General features: G+C 31.4%; 3 protein-coding genes across 5 annotated transcripts; 2 read left to right on the top strand and 1 right to left on the bottom strand.

Annotated features, from left to right (window-relative positions):
- Positions 1-3340: 3340 nt before the first annotated feature.
- LOC146883988 (polcalcin Cyn d 7-like) lies at positions 3341-4222 on the bottom strand. The gene has a single exon (XM_085666143.1). It carries the CDS (start codon positions 3639-3641, stop codon positions 3354-3356), a length of 288 nt encoding a protein of 95 aa, XP_085522269.1. The 5' UTR covers positions 3642-4222; the 3' UTR covers positions 3341-3353.
- Positions 4223-6763: 2541 nt separating this feature from the next.
- TIC22-IV (Tic22-like family protein) lies at positions 6764-9734 on the top strand. Its single transcript, XM_028046894.2, has 8 exons — positions 6764-7184; positions 7258-7320; positions 7952-8026; positions 8242-8289; positions 8617-8676; positions 8774-8845; positions 9166-9201; positions 9294-9734. Exons 1-8 carry the CDS (start codon positions 6852-6854, stop codon positions 9381-9383), a joined length of 777 nt encoding a protein of 258 aa, XP_027902695.1. The 5' UTR covers positions 6764-6851; the 3' UTR covers positions 9384-9734.
- A 190-nt stretch (positions 9735-9924) lies between these two features.
- Positions 9925-16071, top strand: LOC114162897 (UDP-glucuronate:xylan alpha-glucuronosyltransferase 2-like). Of its 3 annotated transcripts, none has more exons than XM_028046893.2 (4): positions 9925-10882; positions 11023-11656; positions 13861-14810; positions 15857-16071. In XM_028046893.2, the coding sequence occupies exons 1-3, from the start codon at positions 10694-10696 to the stop codon at positions 14808-14810; spliced, it is 1773 nt and encodes a 590-aa protein (XP_027902694.1). In that variant the 5' UTR covers positions 9925-10693; the 3' UTR covers positions 15857-16071. The 3 variants fall into 3 exon arrangements, with proteins under 3 accessions (XP_027902694.1, XP_027902692.1, XP_085522531.1); XM_028046891.2 differs by having other exon boundaries at positions 15832-16071; XM_085666405.1 differs by lacking the exon at positions 15857-16071 and having other exon boundaries at positions 13861-15003.
- Positions 16072-18700: the final 2629 nt, after the last annotated feature.

The raw sequence follows: 18700 nt of genomic DNA, 5'->3' as shown, positions 1-18700 counted from the left end.
TCAAAATGTATAAACTGTGATCATTAATAAGTTAGTTTTATTGAACTAAATTGTAAAGTTGATGGCTTCGTATGAAAAGATAAAATAATTGTGAAAAAGGAAATCTCATTTATATATAGTTATAAATTATTTTTTATAAAAAACATAACTAAGGATCTTAAAATTAAAGAGTTGTACATATCGTATTTCTCTTCATTCTTGTGTAACTAATTAGTTGTCATTTCTAAATATATAGCAAATGTTTTTAAAAGTAATAAAAGAAAATAAAAATGAAATGAACTTTTTTGATAAAATAAAACTAATTTATTAACAAGTTAAAAACAAAAGCTTAGATAAATTTATATTTAAACAAGTGTCTTCGTGAATAAACAAACAAATAAAATAAATATAGTATGAGAACCTTTCACTGTAAATTAATTATAACTTATCAAAAAAAATATTTTATTTATTTTTCTTTCTAAGGGTTTATTGAAAAACTTATCCGAACAAATTATTTATGGATAGACTAAATTTACTTTATAGAGAAGTTCATTTCATTTTTCTTGTTTTTTTTTCTCTTGAAACCATTTAGGAGAAGCCTCTACAATAATATAAAATATTAACAATTTCTTCACTATCAAGAAAATGTAAAATACTTTATACGCAAACTAACTAAAATTGAACCAAATTGTTTCGGAAATCAAGATGTTCTCAGTTGTCCATAATCAGAAACATAAACACTAAAAGAGTAATTAATCGCAACTAAATCGGGATTTGTATCTTGGGCGCTAAGATAAGAGAACCAATGAGGAAAAAGTAACCCAATAAAATGTGTATATAAGGGATTAAAATTATAAGATGGTGACATTGTTCATTAATCTTCATTTACCATTCTTTCCATGTATATTAGGAAGGTATGTTCTATCTATTAATTTGCATCCTTTTTGGAAGAATAAGAAATTAAGAATCATGTTCTAAGAAATTAAAAGGAAGGATCTATATTATCTAAATTCTAGAATAGAATTGTCCTTCTTTTGTTATGTACTCTCTGTATATGCATGAACACAACCTCTATAGTGAGTGTTCATAATATTATATATATATATATATATATATATATATATATATATATATATATATATTTGGATTAATTCTTATATCAATTAAGGAATCTGGTTGCTGTACTGTACATTGCTTTTTAGGTCTTTCTCTCTTTTATTAATTGGCATATTTATAGGCATAAAGGGTGATCTGTTAATTTATTCTCTTTGCAAGTTGGGTATATATAAAAAGTATATATAAACATGATATTATTCGTGTAGATCCTAGTTTGTATGCCGTGTATGATCCTCTCCAACAGCCATGCGGTGAGAAATGAAGAGCATTCCAATTATTATATAACATTTCAATTTATAGTTCATGGTATAATACCTAATATAGATCTTTTCAATATCATAGTTCTTTTCTTCTTCTTTTTCTTTTGGAATGACATCAATTAAAAATAAAATATATTTAACTTACATTCCAAAAGTTGATTTTGATTTTATAAAATTAAATTAAATTTAAAATTCACTTCTTAAAATAATATTACAATCATTCAAAATTTATCTTAACGGAATTTGTTAAGATATATATGTCTCAACATGATGGACATGTTAGAATCATACACAAACTAAAATTAACCTATATTTAAATTGAACGTCTCTATTTTAACACGTATATTTGCAATTAATAAAAGATAGTAATCTTTAAATTGTCTCAAATAAAATTTATTTCTCGTATACTTCTTTCTTTTTATCTATTATCTTTCATTTTCATTTTGTTATTTCAATATTTTTTAGTTATCAATAGAATTAATCTTATATCACAATTTGAATTATTTTTTTACAAATTTAAAATATTGTTTATATTCATTTATATTGATATAATTTCTATTCAAATATATTTATTTAATATAAATTTTAAGTATGTTCTTATAGAATCGAAAAATACCCATAGGTACACTAGTTTTCTATTTAGGCCAAGACATATTAGGTAGCTTTAGTGTCTATTCTTCTTCCTACTCTTCAGTTAACCAATTTTTTTCATTATGGATGTCAAAAAGTTCTCTTTTGATAAAGTTGATGTGATCTCGGCGGGAGAGCATGCAAAGACAATCTAACGCTCAAATTAGTTACTAGTAGTAAGACAATGAGATTGCAATAAATGATAACATTGACCTATCTCGTGAACAGTGACTATTTATAATACTTGGCTAGGTCTTGTTTATTGGGCTTAGGCTTTGTAGGATTACCACGTTTTAGGGTTTCTTAATGTGTTTACTTATCCTTAACCTCTTTGTGGTGTGTCCTTTTGGTTATGTGGATTCATAACATAGTAGTGGCATACGTGTCTTTGGTCTCTTAGCACATGCTAAGGTGTCCTCAACCTATATACATACAATGGGTCGAGGTGTTCTCGATCTATACATATACACTAGTTCCCCATAGTTGAGATGTGCTAGTTGAGAGTCTTAATGAATATGTTATTGTAGGTTGAAGTGTCTTTAACCTAGATATGTATATCAGATTCCCAAAGTTAGAATACAGCAAACCTAGTATCATTGTCCCTTCTATGGACCAAAGTGTCTTCTACCTATTCATGTAATCCAACCCCTAAGACTTGGCGTGTTGGTTCGAAGTTTTGATACACTTGCAATAATAGGCTAAATTACCTTCAACCTTATAAAATCAAAGGTGTATCGGACAAGAAAAATTCTTTTATCTTAGATTGTCCAATAATCTTAGGCTCTACTAGTATAAAGTATGTACAATCTTAGTGTGGTAGAAATTAATATCAATTACTATTTCATTATTTTCATAAAATAAAAAGTTGTTAAAAGAATAATTATTATAATTCAAACTAATTATAATAAGTAGTTTATGATTCTCTTTAAATTAAAACATTAAATATTGGTGTCTTTGTTTTAGGATCTGAAATCCCTTGCTAAAAGTTAGCTATTCCTCTTAATATTGAAATTAAAAGTTTCTTTCATTGGTCATTTGTATTGTCCATGTTTCCTTTATTCCTTAATTAATTTATATATTTATTATATTGGTTTGTCCCCTACAAGTGGTGTAATTTCTATAATACTATAATAATTGTTCGTCTTTATTGACGGTGCTTTTAGTGAATTTCCAATATTCACCAATACTAGAAACATATTGTTATATTGTTTTGAGGTGTTAAAAATCACAATAGTGTATATTATGTTTGTCGCTTCATTTGCACATAAATTAAAATTTGTTAGCCATTTTCATTTTCACCAAAAAATTCAAAATCATTTATTTTGCCTCGCTAAAATCACATTGACATGGAAAAAAGGAAGGAAAAAACTAGCGTATGATCATAACATTGAAATGCTTGTCTGCAAACTGCGCAAGGTTTCTGAACTCATTTTCATCGATGAAACCGTCGTGGTCGGCGTCTGCGGACCTGAAGACCTGGCCACTACTCCACGACGCAAAGAGCCCTCCGGTGAGGCGCACGGCACGACGGAGTTCGGCTTTGCTGATTCTTCCGTCTCCGTTTGTGTCAAATGCCGTCGTCAACCACCGTCTAAACTGCTCCACCGTCATCACACGCTTTCCATCACTCGACACATTACGCTCAATGAACGCCATAGTATCTTAAATCTTATGTCTACTTCGTTATCACCTTTCAAGCTAGGGTTGGGTATTTATAGTGCCACACATTTGCTTTCGTATTGTGTTAACGTACACGGTTTTTGTATTATATACGAATACATAAGGAAAATAAGGACTGTATCCAATATATTAATTTCTATGCCATCAATTAAATACTTCTTCTTGTGTTTGTTTAACTATAATGACGTGTTTATTCTCTCTTATTGCAACTTGGCATTCATAATACAGAGTATTAGCACAAAGTTATCCATTTATGTTTCCTCTAGATGCAGAGGATTTGAAATATTTTAAAAGGGCATTTTGTGGGCTTTAAAGCTTTTTTGCGTTAAAGGCGAAAGAACGTGTTATTTATGCAAACGCTAAAATAATAATACTGGTATGAAAATACGTATACCATAGTTGAAGATTATACTTTGTTCCCAATAGATTATAGACACTATAAATGACTCGGAGTTTACAACATGTCCATGTACCATGCACGCCAAAACCCATCTATCTTCAATCAACCATCAACATTTTGTATTAAACATCTACACCCTAAACGTTTTTGTTATTGGAAAAAAAATGTTTTTTGTCCCTTAAGTTTGACCCAAATCTGGAGATGGTCCTTGGTCGAAACTTGATCACTGTTTGGTTCTTGTATTTTCAAAATCATTGTTTTTAGTTCCTATTTTTGGACGACATTAAAAATAAGAAACGGTGTGTCACGTGTTATTTAATTATAGAAAAAATATATTTTTGATCCCTCAAAGTTTGACCCAAATTTGGGGATGGTCACTGGTCGAAACTTCGTCCCTGTTTAGTCTTGTACCTTCAAAATCATTGTTTTTAGTTCCTATTTTTGACGGCGTTAAAAATAACAAACGGCTTGTCACATGTTATTTAATTTTTTATATAAAAAAAATTATGGCACGTCGTTTATTATTTTTAACGCCATCCAAAAATAGGGACTAAAAACAATAATTTTGAAATTACAGAGACCAAACAATGATCAAATTTTAACCCATAACCATTTCTAAATTGAAGTCAAACTTGAGGAAAAAAACATATTTTTCTCTTTATTATTTGTTAAAACTTCGGTTAAATAATTTAACTTATATTATGGTCGTTATATAAAAACACCATCAATGACGCATTCACGGTGACATGAGAGGAAACTTTAGATTGACATGGGAGTAAACTTTATATTAAAATTGAATCTTTTATAAGTGACTAATTATTTTTGTGACTAATTTTGTCACTAAAATTAATTTCTATTTTAATTTTCTTTTGTAATACATTATTTAGTGATTGGCCGAACTAATTGACGGATTAATGTCTAGTTAAAATGGTCAAGATAAGAATGAAATGACATATTTAATCAATTTAATAAATTTGACCCGTAATTCTAATAGTTAAAAAGGACACGTGATCGAAAACAAGATTAACAAGGAAAATAAATTAAGTTTGAGAGTCAATAGAGAAGCAAAAGTCTTTGTCGGGTGGAAACCTTGAATATTTTTTTATTTAGTTTTTTTAATATAAATACATATAGTCACAATCTCAAGTTATATATATCTCAACTTATCATGTCCTATTTAATTTCAACATATTTTAAAAGAAATTATTAAATAGCTAAAAGCGAGAGAGTGAACATAACAAGAATAGGTGTTAAAAAGAGTTGGTCTGTATAATCTCTGGCCCATGGACGATTAATTTCACTTCTGTATATTTTTTCAAACACAGAAAATTATATGTTAAACTGTGATCTCTTTGATTAAACAAATCTCGCAAAAAAGTGGAGCATTATTTAGTGATGAGTCAAAATGATTAACGGATTAATACGTAATTAAGATAGTTAAGATAAGAAAAAAATGAAATATGTAATCCAATTTAATAAATTTCACTCGTAATTTTAATAGCTAGGAAGTGAAAGACATGGGAGGCAAAGCAAGATTAACAAAGAAAAAAAAATTAAGTTTAAGAGTCATCAAATAAGCACAGCTCCGTGTTGGATTAAAATCGTGATTTTTTTTATTTAGTTCATTTAATATAAATACATATATTCACCGTCTAAAGTTATATCCTATGATCCATGGATACGATACGTGTATCGGATACGACACATATCCGACACGTTGATACATTTATTTTGAAAATAATAGGATACGATACGTGATAGATACGCGATGTATGAATATTGAAAAGTGCACAATAATTTTTAAAAACATAATAAATATATGATTGTTATTGTCTTAGTCGAAATTAAAACTATATGTATTAAAGTTGTCAACATTAAAAAAATTTAAATTATTGTCATAGTAAAAGTTTCTCTATAAGAAAACTCTCAAACAATGACCGATTTTAGTAACAAAAAATATGTTAAAGACCAATTTCTTAATTAGAGACCAATTATTCTGGTAGCCAAAACTTTAGTAGCTAATGTCAGTGACCAATTTAAAAACCAATTATTTTGGTAGTCAAAACATTGATAGCTAATGTTAGTTACAAATTTAGAAATCAATTCATAAAAAAAACTATTTTAATTATCAATTTAGAGACCAATTATAATTTTCTGGAACTATTTTAGTTGTTAATAATTTTTAGTTTTTAAATTGATACTTATTAGTTACTGTATAATGACTAATTAATTTTGGTCACTAAAATTAATCAATATTCAAAAAATTTATTGTATTGTAATACGATTTTATAAATTAGATATTTTACTGATAAATATCAATAAAGTATCTAAGTACGTGTTACTGATAAGGATATAGATACGTGTCGGACACAGATACATAACCCAATTTAAAGTGTCGTATGTCTTCGCTTAACATTTTCTATTTTATTTCAACATGTTTTAAAAAGAAATTATTAACCAATGTTTTAAAAGAAATTATTAACTAACTAACAGTGAGAGAATCAACGTAACAAGAAGGTGAAGTTAAAAAGAGTTTGTCTCTAGCCCATCAACAATTAATTTTTTTTATTGTATATTTCTTCAAACATAAAAAAAAAAGGAAAGAAAAAAAAATTGTGTTCCGTTTGGTTAAACAGACATTTTAGGTGAAAGTCAAGCATTATTTAGTTATAGGCCGAAATAATTAATGGATTAATGATTTCGTAATGCAGTTAAGATAAGAAAGAAATGGGATATTTATGTTTATGTAGAAAAGGCGAAGGGATTGAGTGAAGAGGAAGGGTAAGATGGAGTCCCGCGGACACTCAAACCCGCTTCTGTCGTTTTCCAGCTTCGTCCATCAACACTGCGTCCGTCTCGGGACCGACCTCGCCACTCGTTTGGATGACACAAAGCGAGCCCTAGCTCAAGCTCATCACAATCTTCTATCCCCCAAACATGCCCTTGCCGCCACTCCCACATTGGGCTCCAATCACGTCGCCAAGTCCCTCGTCGGCACCTCTGTTTACACCGTCAGCAATTCCAACAATGAGTTCGTTCTTATCTCCGACGCCGACGGAGCCAAGTCCATTGGATTGCTCTGCTTTCGCCAAGAGGACGCCCAAGCCTTCCTCGCTCAGGTTTCTCCCTTCCATTTTCCCTTACTCTCCTCCTCTTAATTGCATTCTCCTAATTCGTTGCTCCCTGTTTTAGGTTCGATCAAGGAGCAGAGAACTTCGAAACAAGGCTAGGGTTGTTCCAATTACTCTCGACCAGGTCTTTTGCAATTTCTCTCAACTCTCTTGTCCTAATGCTGCTATTCTGAAATCACAAATAAATGTTAATTCGGATTTCTCATTTATGCTCTGGCTTTTAGTTAGTGTTGTTTGAATTGATGGGTGCCATTACTACTGTTACTGTATTTATATTGGCAACCATTATGTTGATTCTTACTCCATTAGCAGCATCTGTATTTTACCAATGTGAAGCCTTTATCTATCTTATCACTTTTATTGACCTATCCATGATTGACGTTCAATAAAAATGTGGATGGACTTCTTTCATATTGAAAGCCACGCAGTAGTTAAGTACTCAATTATGATAGGGAACAATTCTTTTTGAAAAAGTTGAATTCCCATTTACCTTTGAGTCTCAAAATAAGTGAAACAATCCGAAATGAAATTTCCCCCTTTGAACTTTTATTGCCTTGGTTATTTGACTTTTAGCATTTATATCATGACCCGTGTCACTTATTAGGAGATTTGCAACATGGATTTTATTGTACACCTTTGTCTTTCCTATCAACAAGGGGAGGCTATGCTACTGACTGCAACTGGATCATTTTTTTAGCCCATGAACAGTAGCGTTAATCTTGTACCTTTCATGGATGGCTATTCTTGCACAACAGGTATACATGTTGAAGGTGGAAGGCATTGCATTCCGGTTCTTGCCTGATCCAGTTCAAATAAAAAATGCTTTGGAGGTTAGCATCTACAATTTTTGCATGACCATTTCAGCTCAGTGGCAATGACAATAATGGGCGAGAAAAAAAAGCTTTGATCATGTTAGCTGAAGTGTGGGAATTAGTTCTTTGGCATTGATTTAAACTAAATTATACATCAACATGTAATATATGTTAGTGAACCATATAGGGCTCCTAGATTGTGCTAAATGTAACTTTCATTTCATGTTTATCAGCTCAAACCAGCCAACAGGGGAGGCTTTGATGGAGTTCCTGTCTTTCAGGTGTGTTCTCTTTTCTTTTCTTTTCTTTTCTTTTTTGTGAACTTTGCATGGTTTGTTGTTAGGACTTAAAAAATGGTTTTAGTTTGTCTTTTCATCTATGCATTATTTATCAGTATAGCACAGGAATTATTACTATTGGTTCAGTATACTTCAGTTCACTTTTTCTCACTGAAATATTTGTCAATTAATTAACTGCAACTGTTGTATAGAATACATATTAATATTAGACACTGATAACTTTAAGCCATTTCTCTATTTTAGTAATTCCTTGCTTCGGTGGTAAATTGGTGCTGTTGTTGACTAATAATCATATATGCTTGCTTACAGTCTGAACTTCTGGTTGTGAAGAAGAAGAACAAGCGTTACTGCCCTGTCTATTTCTCTAAGGTTGTCTGATTCTTTGATCTTGTCATTATTTCAGTCCTTATCTACAATCATTAGTCATTAATATAGTATTTTACCATTTTTCTGGTTAAATGGATAGGAGGATATTGAGCAGGAACTGTCCAAAGTTTCCAGGGCATCTAGAACACCTGGTGCTTCTCAGCAAATAGTGGTATAGTATTCTCCATCCTTACTCTTGTTACTTGGAAGCATCTTTCATAGTGTTCTGTTTAAATAATTATACTTTTGCTGTTGCAATGTATTGGTCAAAGCTGCTCATTAACTTGATAATCGTTTTACCACAATATTTTATTTAACCCTAATTTCGTGTTGCTAGTGCTTTGTGCAAGACTTACCTTGATTCTTGAATAAATATTAATTTATAACTTCCTATATGATCAACTTGAAAACTTTCTGAATATTTGGTTGAATCATAGTTGTCTTGTGTCCTATATTTGGTTGAAAACTGTTTTTTTTTTAATAAATTAACAGGTTGGTAGCTTGGAAGATGTACTGAAAAGAATGGAGGTAGTTACCTCTGCTTACAAGTTCTAGAGCTTATAAGCTTGGCAGTAGTCTGAATTCTGATAAGTTCTCTCTCTTTCTCTCTCTTGATGCAGATGAGTGAAAGGAATTCAGGATGGGAGGATTTGATTTTTATTCCCCCAGGAAAAAGTCACTCTCAACACATACAAGAAATTACTGAATGATTTCCAGGTCGCAAACTTAAGCTAACCATAATTTCATGTGTTTTCCTTGAGAAATTGGATGTTATTGTTGTCGGAATTTGGTCAGCTAGTGAGATGCCAGGACATCTGCCTTCAAGTTGTGTTATTCTTCTTGTCTTCTCAATAGAAATTCCTTCTGGTGTTAAGATTCTCATTGGATGTAATGTAAGGAAAATGTGAATGTGAGAGGACATAAAGGCTAACGTACATTTCAGTTATGAGGTCATTTTACTGTAGTTGAGCATGCTGTGCGAGGGGTTTTCTTACTTCATACGTGTACAGATGATTTATTTGTTTCGGAAATAGCTGTGTAATCCTTTTCATTGAGTTCTACATTTTTTGGGAGAAAAATGGTTTTCATTTACATTTGATATCCTATCTAGAATTGTTTTTGGTGGAAACTAAGGAGGACTAACAAGATTCATCACATTTTGAAGCACAAAGTTCATAGTGGGATTGGTTCACCACCTGAAGCGAGTGTGGTTGACTCACTCCCGCGATTCATTTCATTGTGTGATTGAAATAGGGAGCATTACATTGGTCTCACATATATTGGCCCCACTTTTATTTGATCCGATAATTATTGGATGTGGGGACATTATTGTGATAGTTTAACAGCTACTGGGATGTAGCCCTGCAAAACTTCCCCATGAATCATTATTGGTGATTTATGATGTGCAGACGCACAACCTACAAACATTTGTTTATATCAATTTTGAACAAGCTAAAAGAGATTTTTCATTAGATATATTATAAACTATATAGAATTGGTGGAGACTCGCGATTGAGAAACAAAGAATAGCAATCTCTCTTTGCATGTAAGAGAGTGACGTATCAACCGAATAGTTGGCGAGCCTTGTCCTTGCTCTTTGACAGTTGAGCATTTTCCAGTGTTAATGGACTTGGGGATTTTACTTCTCCACCCCTGTGGCTCTTAACTGATTTTAGCTACTGATACCCAATGTGGGTAGTTTCATAATTTTCTGCCTAGAGATTTAGTTGACTATTGGCCTGTGATATAAGTAAAGCCGTTTTGTTCGGATTCATTTGTCACATTCGAAAGGAAATATCAAAGCAAGGAAATCACACTCGGAGTTACGTAAATAATTTGAGATTTACTCTTATTTCCTAACTGCTACTGCAACTACTACCGATCCTTACTCCTTATTCTCCTCTTCACTATATTCAACTACTACATAATTCACACCTAAATTGATTAGTGGGGAGTTCATTTAAATACTTAGTCTAGTCCTCTCAACTCGAGCATTGCTGATAATACTACTACACACGGGATGCAAGGTTTGAGTGTTCAAAAGATGCTGAAGACGATGCCATCTAAAGCTTTGATCACCATAATCAATTTTGTTTTCCTCACTGTCTTTCTGCTTGTTTATGCCACTGTTCTTCCCCATCCATCTGACTATTTAGAGAATGCAGGCTCCCTTGTGAGGTGCTCCTTGAGCGAATGTCATCACAAGCAGGTGAGCCTATACTTCAGAGGCATATCATTTTTTTTTTCTTTCTTTTGTTTGTATATAAGCTTAATTCAAACTTCAGTTGATGTGCATGTGAAGTACACATTCTTATCGGCCATTATTTGTCCGATCTTCAAAATCTGTAGGCAGAAAAAAACTTGAAAATGAAAGCAGTATTGGAAGAACCTAAAGCAATCCATCACAGGGAAAAAAATGAGAAACGAAACAATGTAGTACCAAGCTTTTTTGGCGAGATGGGGAAAGGAACGAGGATAGGAATGGTGAACATGGAAGAAGGGTTTGTGAGAGAATGGAGCACGCATGGGGAAACCACGACGGTTCATTTCCAGAGAGTATCACAGTTTTTGAACTGGACAGACTTGTTTCCTGAATGGATAGACGAGGAAGAAGAGAATGATGTGCCGTCGTGTCCGGAGATACCTATGCCAGAGTTTACACAATATGGAAGCATGGACATCATCGTTGCGAAGCTGCCATGCAGGTATCCCGAAAAAGCGTGGAATAGGGACGTATTTCGGTTGCAAGTTCATCTTATAGTTGCGAATTTAGCCACAAAGAATGGGAAGAAGGATTGGAGAGGGAAGACAAGAGTGGTTTTTTGGAGCAAGTGTAGACCAATGATGGAACTGTTTCCATGCGACAACTTGGTTAAGCGGGAAGGTGAATGGTGGTACTATGAAGCTGACATGAACAAGTTACAACACAAAGTTTCATTGCCCCTCGGTTCCTGCAAGTTGGCCATGCCTCTCTGGGAACAAGGTATATACAAATATATGTCTGCTACATTTTACATATACACACCATATATTATTTTGTTCATTTTCTTATCCTCCTTAGCTCGCTTTTCCTTCACACACCCAAATAAATAACCACATCTATTTTAGACAACCAAAACGTTCGCAAGCAGAAAATATTATTTCCCAAATTTATTTTTTAAAATATCACTAAGATGGATAAGTAGTATTTACAAGCACGATTCTAAAAGTTTTATTCTAATGATTTACATTGAAATGTGAATCTAAGTTATATATTGGATAGAAACAATAAACTAAACATTATATAAGAAACATTATTTATAAACTCAATGTCTCAAATGTTTCGGATTAAAAGTAGTGTCATCCTTAGGTGGATTGAGCTCATTCACATTTATATAATCTTTTCCTGTGAGCCCCTTAGAAAGAAAACAACCCATTATTAACATTCTAGTAATCTGAGCACTTTTTTCTAAACACCAATGAGAAGAAGCGTGGTGTGGCGAGAATATGATAAAAAATATGGAGGATCTTACAATAGCTGCAACAAGTGATGGTCATATATTTCTTCTTCCTTCTCAAGTTTATCATCTACAAAAGGCATTTATTTTCTTCATCTTAAAAGCCTCAGTCATATCATATGGCTAAGAACCCATCACGGATTTCCAAAGATCTCATGATTTCTAATTTCATTTTCAACTAAACTTCTTCGTTTATTTTTATATAAACTATCATTCAAAAAAAAAATCACAAAAGCCTGTGGTAAAAATGAACAAACAAACAATAAAAGCATACGCTAAATGACCAAAATTTTAAAATTCCCTAGCAATGAATGAGCTAATAGTTAATTAATTGTTAGTGTGTTGGTCATCTTTATCCAGAATTATTAGTACAAACATGTTTATTTGAATTGTGGTTAAACAACCCATACCAACCACGCAACCACTTCACTTTTCCATCCCTGTGATGTGAAGGTAACCAACTATTGGATTTTGATGCCTCCACCCATACCTATTATTGTTTCCTTCATTCAGACGATGAAACAAAATGGATAAAGATGTAATGAGGTGGGATATATTTGGTAAAACATGGACTGAATTTTTATTTTTTTTAATTGAATAGTAGAATCTATTGTAATATTTTTCATCAGTTTCAACTATTTTTAACTTATCCATCTCGTTTTTCCGTTTAAATTTGGAACTTCAATTTTCACTTATTTTTAGCTAACTAGCTTTCTTCCACCAACCTTTTTTTCTTTTGTTTCTACCATAGTAGCATTCCTTGTTCGTAGCGTAAACAAAATCAGTTAACAGTTTTCAATCAAATTTCGCATCCACCAAAGGCGATGACTTTCACATCCATGATATTGTTTTTTCCTTTTGTTTTACATTGTGGTGTTTAACATTTTTTTTCTATTTTCTTTCTGTATCTCATTTATATTTTATTCCATAAAAGTTTGAACATATATAATTTATTTGATAAAATACAAATTTAGTAATCCAACAGCTTATAAAAGTTTAAACATTATAAAAAGATAACTGCCAAACTCTTCATTCAGAAATAATCGGTACAAAGGTTAAATATTAGAAATGAACATAGTTCTTTAATACCGTAAAATCTTTTTATTTGTCTTGTCCTAACCACAAAGTACGGATACTTCTAAGTTAGAGCAGAGCATTCAAGATAACTAGATAGTTTTCTGTATCTTTTTTACCTGTTTTTATATTTTTAATCATTTGACCTTTTAATTTTCGATCTTTTTAAACAAATTAAAACCTTTTAAAATATTTTTTTTTCTTTAAATCCATAATAACGTTTATATTATTTCATTATCAGATTCCTTCGGTACTTGGTCGTTTAAATCATCAATAACCAGACATAGAACCATTATTACTTTCGGACAAATCACCACAATAATATTTTAATGTAATAAAAATATATACACTTAAACAACTACGTCTCTCTTATAATATTAATAATTTGCATGCACTAATAACATTTAATTAAAAATTCAAGAATAGTTTTCGAATACTAAAGCAATAAGTAGTCAGAGATAAAAATACATAAACCAGGACAAGTATGTCTTTCTTGTAATATTAACAATAAAATTATAGATATCAATTTTTCTTTTTTTAAGTGTAATTGAACTGGGTGCATTTTTTTTAAAATTGAGAAAATAAATAATAGAAAAGAATGTAACTGAATTTGCAGGGAGGAAGGAGTTGGTGAAGAGTGAGAAAAACGGTGAAAGCAGAGCGAAAATAAAGCGCGAAGCCTATGCCACAGTATTGCATTCCTCAGAAGCATACGTTTGCGGTGCAATAACACTAGCACAAACCCTCCTCCAAACAGGGACCAAACGTCACCTAATCCTCCTCGCGGATAAGTCCATCTCCGTTCCCAAACGCAGGGCCCTATCGGAAGCGGGTTGGAAGATCCAGATGATAACCCGAATCCGAAACCCAAGGGCAGAGAAAGGAAGCTACAACGAATACAACTACAGCAAGCTCCGTCTGTGGCAGCTCACCGACTACGACAAAATAATCTTCATCGATTCCGATATCATCGTACTCCGGAACCTGGACATCCTCTTCCGCTTCCCGCAGATATCCGCCACGGGGAACGACCAATCGGTATTCAACTCCGGGATAATGGTGATCGAACCTTCGAACTGCACGTTCGGCGTGCTGATGCGGCTTCGCGATGTCGTGGTTTCGTACAACGGAGGGGACCAGGGGTTTCTGAACGAGGTGTTGGTGTGGTGGCACAGGCTGCCGCGGAGGGTGAACCTTCTAAAGAATTTCTGGGCGAACACGAGTGCAGAGGCAAGGGAGAAGAACGCGCTGTTCGGGGCGGAGCCGGCGGAGGTGTATGCGATTCACTACCTGGGGTGGAAGCCCTGGCACTGCTTCAGGGACTACGACTGCAATTGGGACACCCTGGAGCAGAGAGTGTACGCCAGTGACGTGGCGCACCGGAGATGGTGGAAGGTTCACGACGCCATGGAGGAGGGTTTGCAAAGATTATGTGGGTTGACGAAACGGCGTCGCACTGCGCTGAAGTGGGAGAGGAGGAAGGCCAGGAGCATGGGCTTTTCTGATGGACATTGGAAAATCAATATCACCGATCCCAGACGATTTACCCCTCTTCTCATCCATTAGGTTAGTGAAAATAATTCTTAATTAAAGTCTGAAGTTAAATTAATGAAAATAATTTATTTAGAAATAGTCTTAATGTCAATCACTATAAAAGAAAAACTTTCACTTAATAAATAAATTAACACTAAGCTTTTCTTTTGTCGTGTACCTATCTTTTCCTCGCACATTTTTATAGTTATTGTACTAAAATCTAATCTGATTTTGACATTTGAATTCTTATAAATTCCACAACCTGAACTTCCATGTCCAAATTATGAGAAAATGTAGGTGATTGAATATGGATATGCTTCCCAAGGATTACCTAACACCGATACCTACCCTTCATCAAATGAAATAAAACTTTTAATACTATTCATACATAAACCATTAATGTTGGGGTTAAAATTACCCCAAACATTAAAAATATCATATTAATTTATTTTTAATATTAATAATTCAAATATATCAAAATTTGAAATAAGAATAAGTTTTAATTCATATTTAAGTTTTGGATTAGAAATATATATAATTATTTCTTTATATAGCTAACATTCTAATAAAAATTATTTTTGTTACGAAAAGTTTTGTTCTATGGGTCTAAAATTTTAAACCTTACATTCTCCTTTATCTGATATTTAATTTGATTTCACATAGATATTTATTATAAAATGGAATTGAAAAACTATAATATTTTTTAATTATCATTGTGCAAGTAAAATTAAAAAAATTTATATATATATATATATATATATATATATATATATATATATATTAGTAACTATTTTAACCGAAGGAATCTCCACATTCCTAAACTGGAAAATACTATGAAAAAAATAATAATATTGTCAAAGATTATATATACTTTATATATATATATATATATATATATATATATATAATATGTTGAGATATACCTTATTTTGGTACTTTCTTTCCTAATTATGTATAATAGTAAAATTAGTATACTGAATATAGGTATTAAATTATTTTTTCTTTTTTTTTTATGTTAAGCAGTGTCATGTTATATATGTTAAAATTATTTTAGGGATGACAATGTGGACTTGTTCCAGTGGGATGACTCGCAAGCTTATCGAAAAAATCTGGTTTGCGCATATTCACAGTTTGTGCGGATGGGCCTGCAACACATAAAAAAAAAAAAACTTTCACTTATATATATTGATTACATAACTTTAGATTTCTGGATGAACGTTTCAAATTTTGGTATGAGTAGAAAAAACAAGTGTTATGTATTGTAGGATATGCTAAAATTTGAAGAATACGTGTATGTCAAAGTACGAATATGAATATAAAGAAAATGTTGAAGTATTAATTTATTATTCAACTCTCAAAAGTCCTTTTTTGATTTTGTGAACTTGTTAGAGTTTTTTAATTTGTTGAACACTGAAAGTCTTATCATAAGAAATTAAAAATAAAATGAAACCATCCTTAAACTTGCAGGTCAGAACTTATTTAGGGACGGGCTAAACTTTTCAATCCATATTTTCAATGCAGGACAGACCAATTGACACGCATTTCACAATTAGACTAAATGTAAGACATGCTTAAATGAATCGGATCAGTTCGAATTGTTATCACTAATTAATTATAAAATAAGATTAAAAATAATGCATAACATTGAAAACATATTTAACACTCAAATTAATTTATTTAAAGTGAACAATAAAATAGCATGAATAACTTTTATTATTGTTTTGTTTGGATTAAATTAAAGAAATAAAATAAAAAATAAAAAGATATTTGAATTGAAGATAAAAAACCGGAAAGTAAAATATAACTAATGGACAACTATAATTGATATCAGTGATGTAATATAATGAATTTTGTTTATGTATTTACAAATGCAATTTGTAAAATAAAATTTTAAAAGTAAAATAAGTTCTAAAATATAAATTAAAGTTAAAATAAAATTATTATTACAAAAATTTAATAAATAAATACTTTTATTTCAAATTAAAAAGTACATCAAAATAAAGTAATTTCAAAATATTAAAATATAATTTTTTGTTTTACTTATTTTTATTTTACTGTAATAAAAACATAAATAATATGAATATATTATATTAAAAAATAATAAATTAAATTAAAACGTAATTAATTACATTTTCAACGTAACTAATTATACACATAAGTATAATAACATATCTACGTATCATCAATGTGGTAAATACTATTGATTCTTTATAATTTTGTGTTCACGGAAACAAATAAGGTTAAAAAAGAGAGAAGCATTGCAATCAATTTTCTTTTATTTTTTTCGTTTGAAGAAGAAAAATTGATAATATATGCACCGACTTGTGTGATGATTCCTAGATTGACGGAAACGGACACTTAAAAGAAAAAATGGATTTTTGCAAACATCATTTTCGCATGTCTAAAAGTATATGTGTACAAGTGAAAACAGATTATAAGCATTTTTTTATTTACAATTCTCATAAAAATATCGTAATATTTGACATCTTAATTTCAGATTGACTATTAAGCAAGAGAATAGTTAGTTTACATTTTAGGTTCTTTTAATATGTAAGAAGTTGACGATAAATAAATAAATATATATATATATATATATATATATATATATATATATATGTAAATTGATTTGAAATTCAAAAAAAATTATTAAAACTAAACACAACTACTCCTTTTGAATGTGATAAGAGATATCGTTATCCAATAACTCGTTATCATCTTTACAAAAATGCAATCCCTAATTTATCGCATGACATTTATATTTAAAAGACTATAAAAAATTATAAATAATTCCAAAAGCGATATAAGAAAAAAAGACAATAAATAGTGAAATAGTCCCCGCTGCGATGTTTCATGCCTTGCCTCTTTTTTTTTTTTTTATTTAGTTGAAAAGTCATGACACACTTCTTTAACCCCACCCAACAATGATTCTCTAGCAAAAGCCAAAGTTTACGCACATATTAAACACAACTACTTTAGTGTCCAACCAACCTTGGAGGTGGCACCATTGGGTTGGTATCCCATAAAAACCAAAAGAATAAAATAAACCCTGGTCCACAAATTTTAATTTACATCCTAGTCTTTTCATATATATTTATTAATTCAATTTTTCATAGTATTTTAATTTCGAATATAAATTTTCAATTCAGTTAAAAACTGAAAATAAATTCGTTTATACTTAGTTACATAGTAACGATTTTCTTAAACCTAAACTTACAAACATGATGCTAGTGAGTTATTATTTTCCTCATTTCACACCTTTTTTCTCTTCTTTTTTTTTCTTTGAAGACCCCACCTGTGGAAACTTCAACTACACGGTACATTCACCATTGCAGACATAATTATATTTTAATGAGTCAATGATAAGCGATACTAACATATAGTTAAAACATATATTTAAATTAACAAATCATAAATTCAAGATGAGCATGTGCTAATAATAAAATAAGCCCTCACGACACGTAACGTTATCTTGCAATTACCGAATGTGGACCCCACGATACAACATCCAACGGACGAAAACTTGTTGGACTTTTTTGGGCCCAAGGCTCGATTAACGAGGTCCACTTATTGGTGGATCGCGTTACATGCAAAGCAATGTGAATCATGGCATTAAACGCGATTAAACGCGATTAAACGCGATTACTAAATAAAGGGTAAAGAAAACTCATTAATTAATGTTTATTATCGATAATGTGTGCATTAGTGTCGGTATCATGAATGTCATGTGGGTGTGTAATGTAACGGATCTCTCTCTCTCTCTCTCTCTCCATTTACACGGTTTGCCACGCTGGAATCTATATCATTTACTATCCGCTGTCACTTTTGTATTAATTACTCGCTTTTCAAATTCCCCTAAAGTTACTTCTTTTATTTGTGTGGAAATGAAATTGCATGATCGATCGACATGAACGGTCTGATTTTCA

This window comes from Vigna unguiculata, chromosome 9 (assembly GCF_037176805.1).
Source record: "Vigna unguiculata cultivar grain cowpea cultivar isolate G323 ecotype 2 chromosome 9, ASM3717680v1, whole genome shotgun sequence".
Classification (NCBI taxonomy): Eukaryota; Viridiplantae; Streptophyta; class Magnoliopsida; order Fabales; family Fabaceae; genus Vigna; species Vigna unguiculata.
Note: the sequence above shows the minus strand (reverse complement) of the source record. Positions and strands in the feature narration are given on the sequence as shown.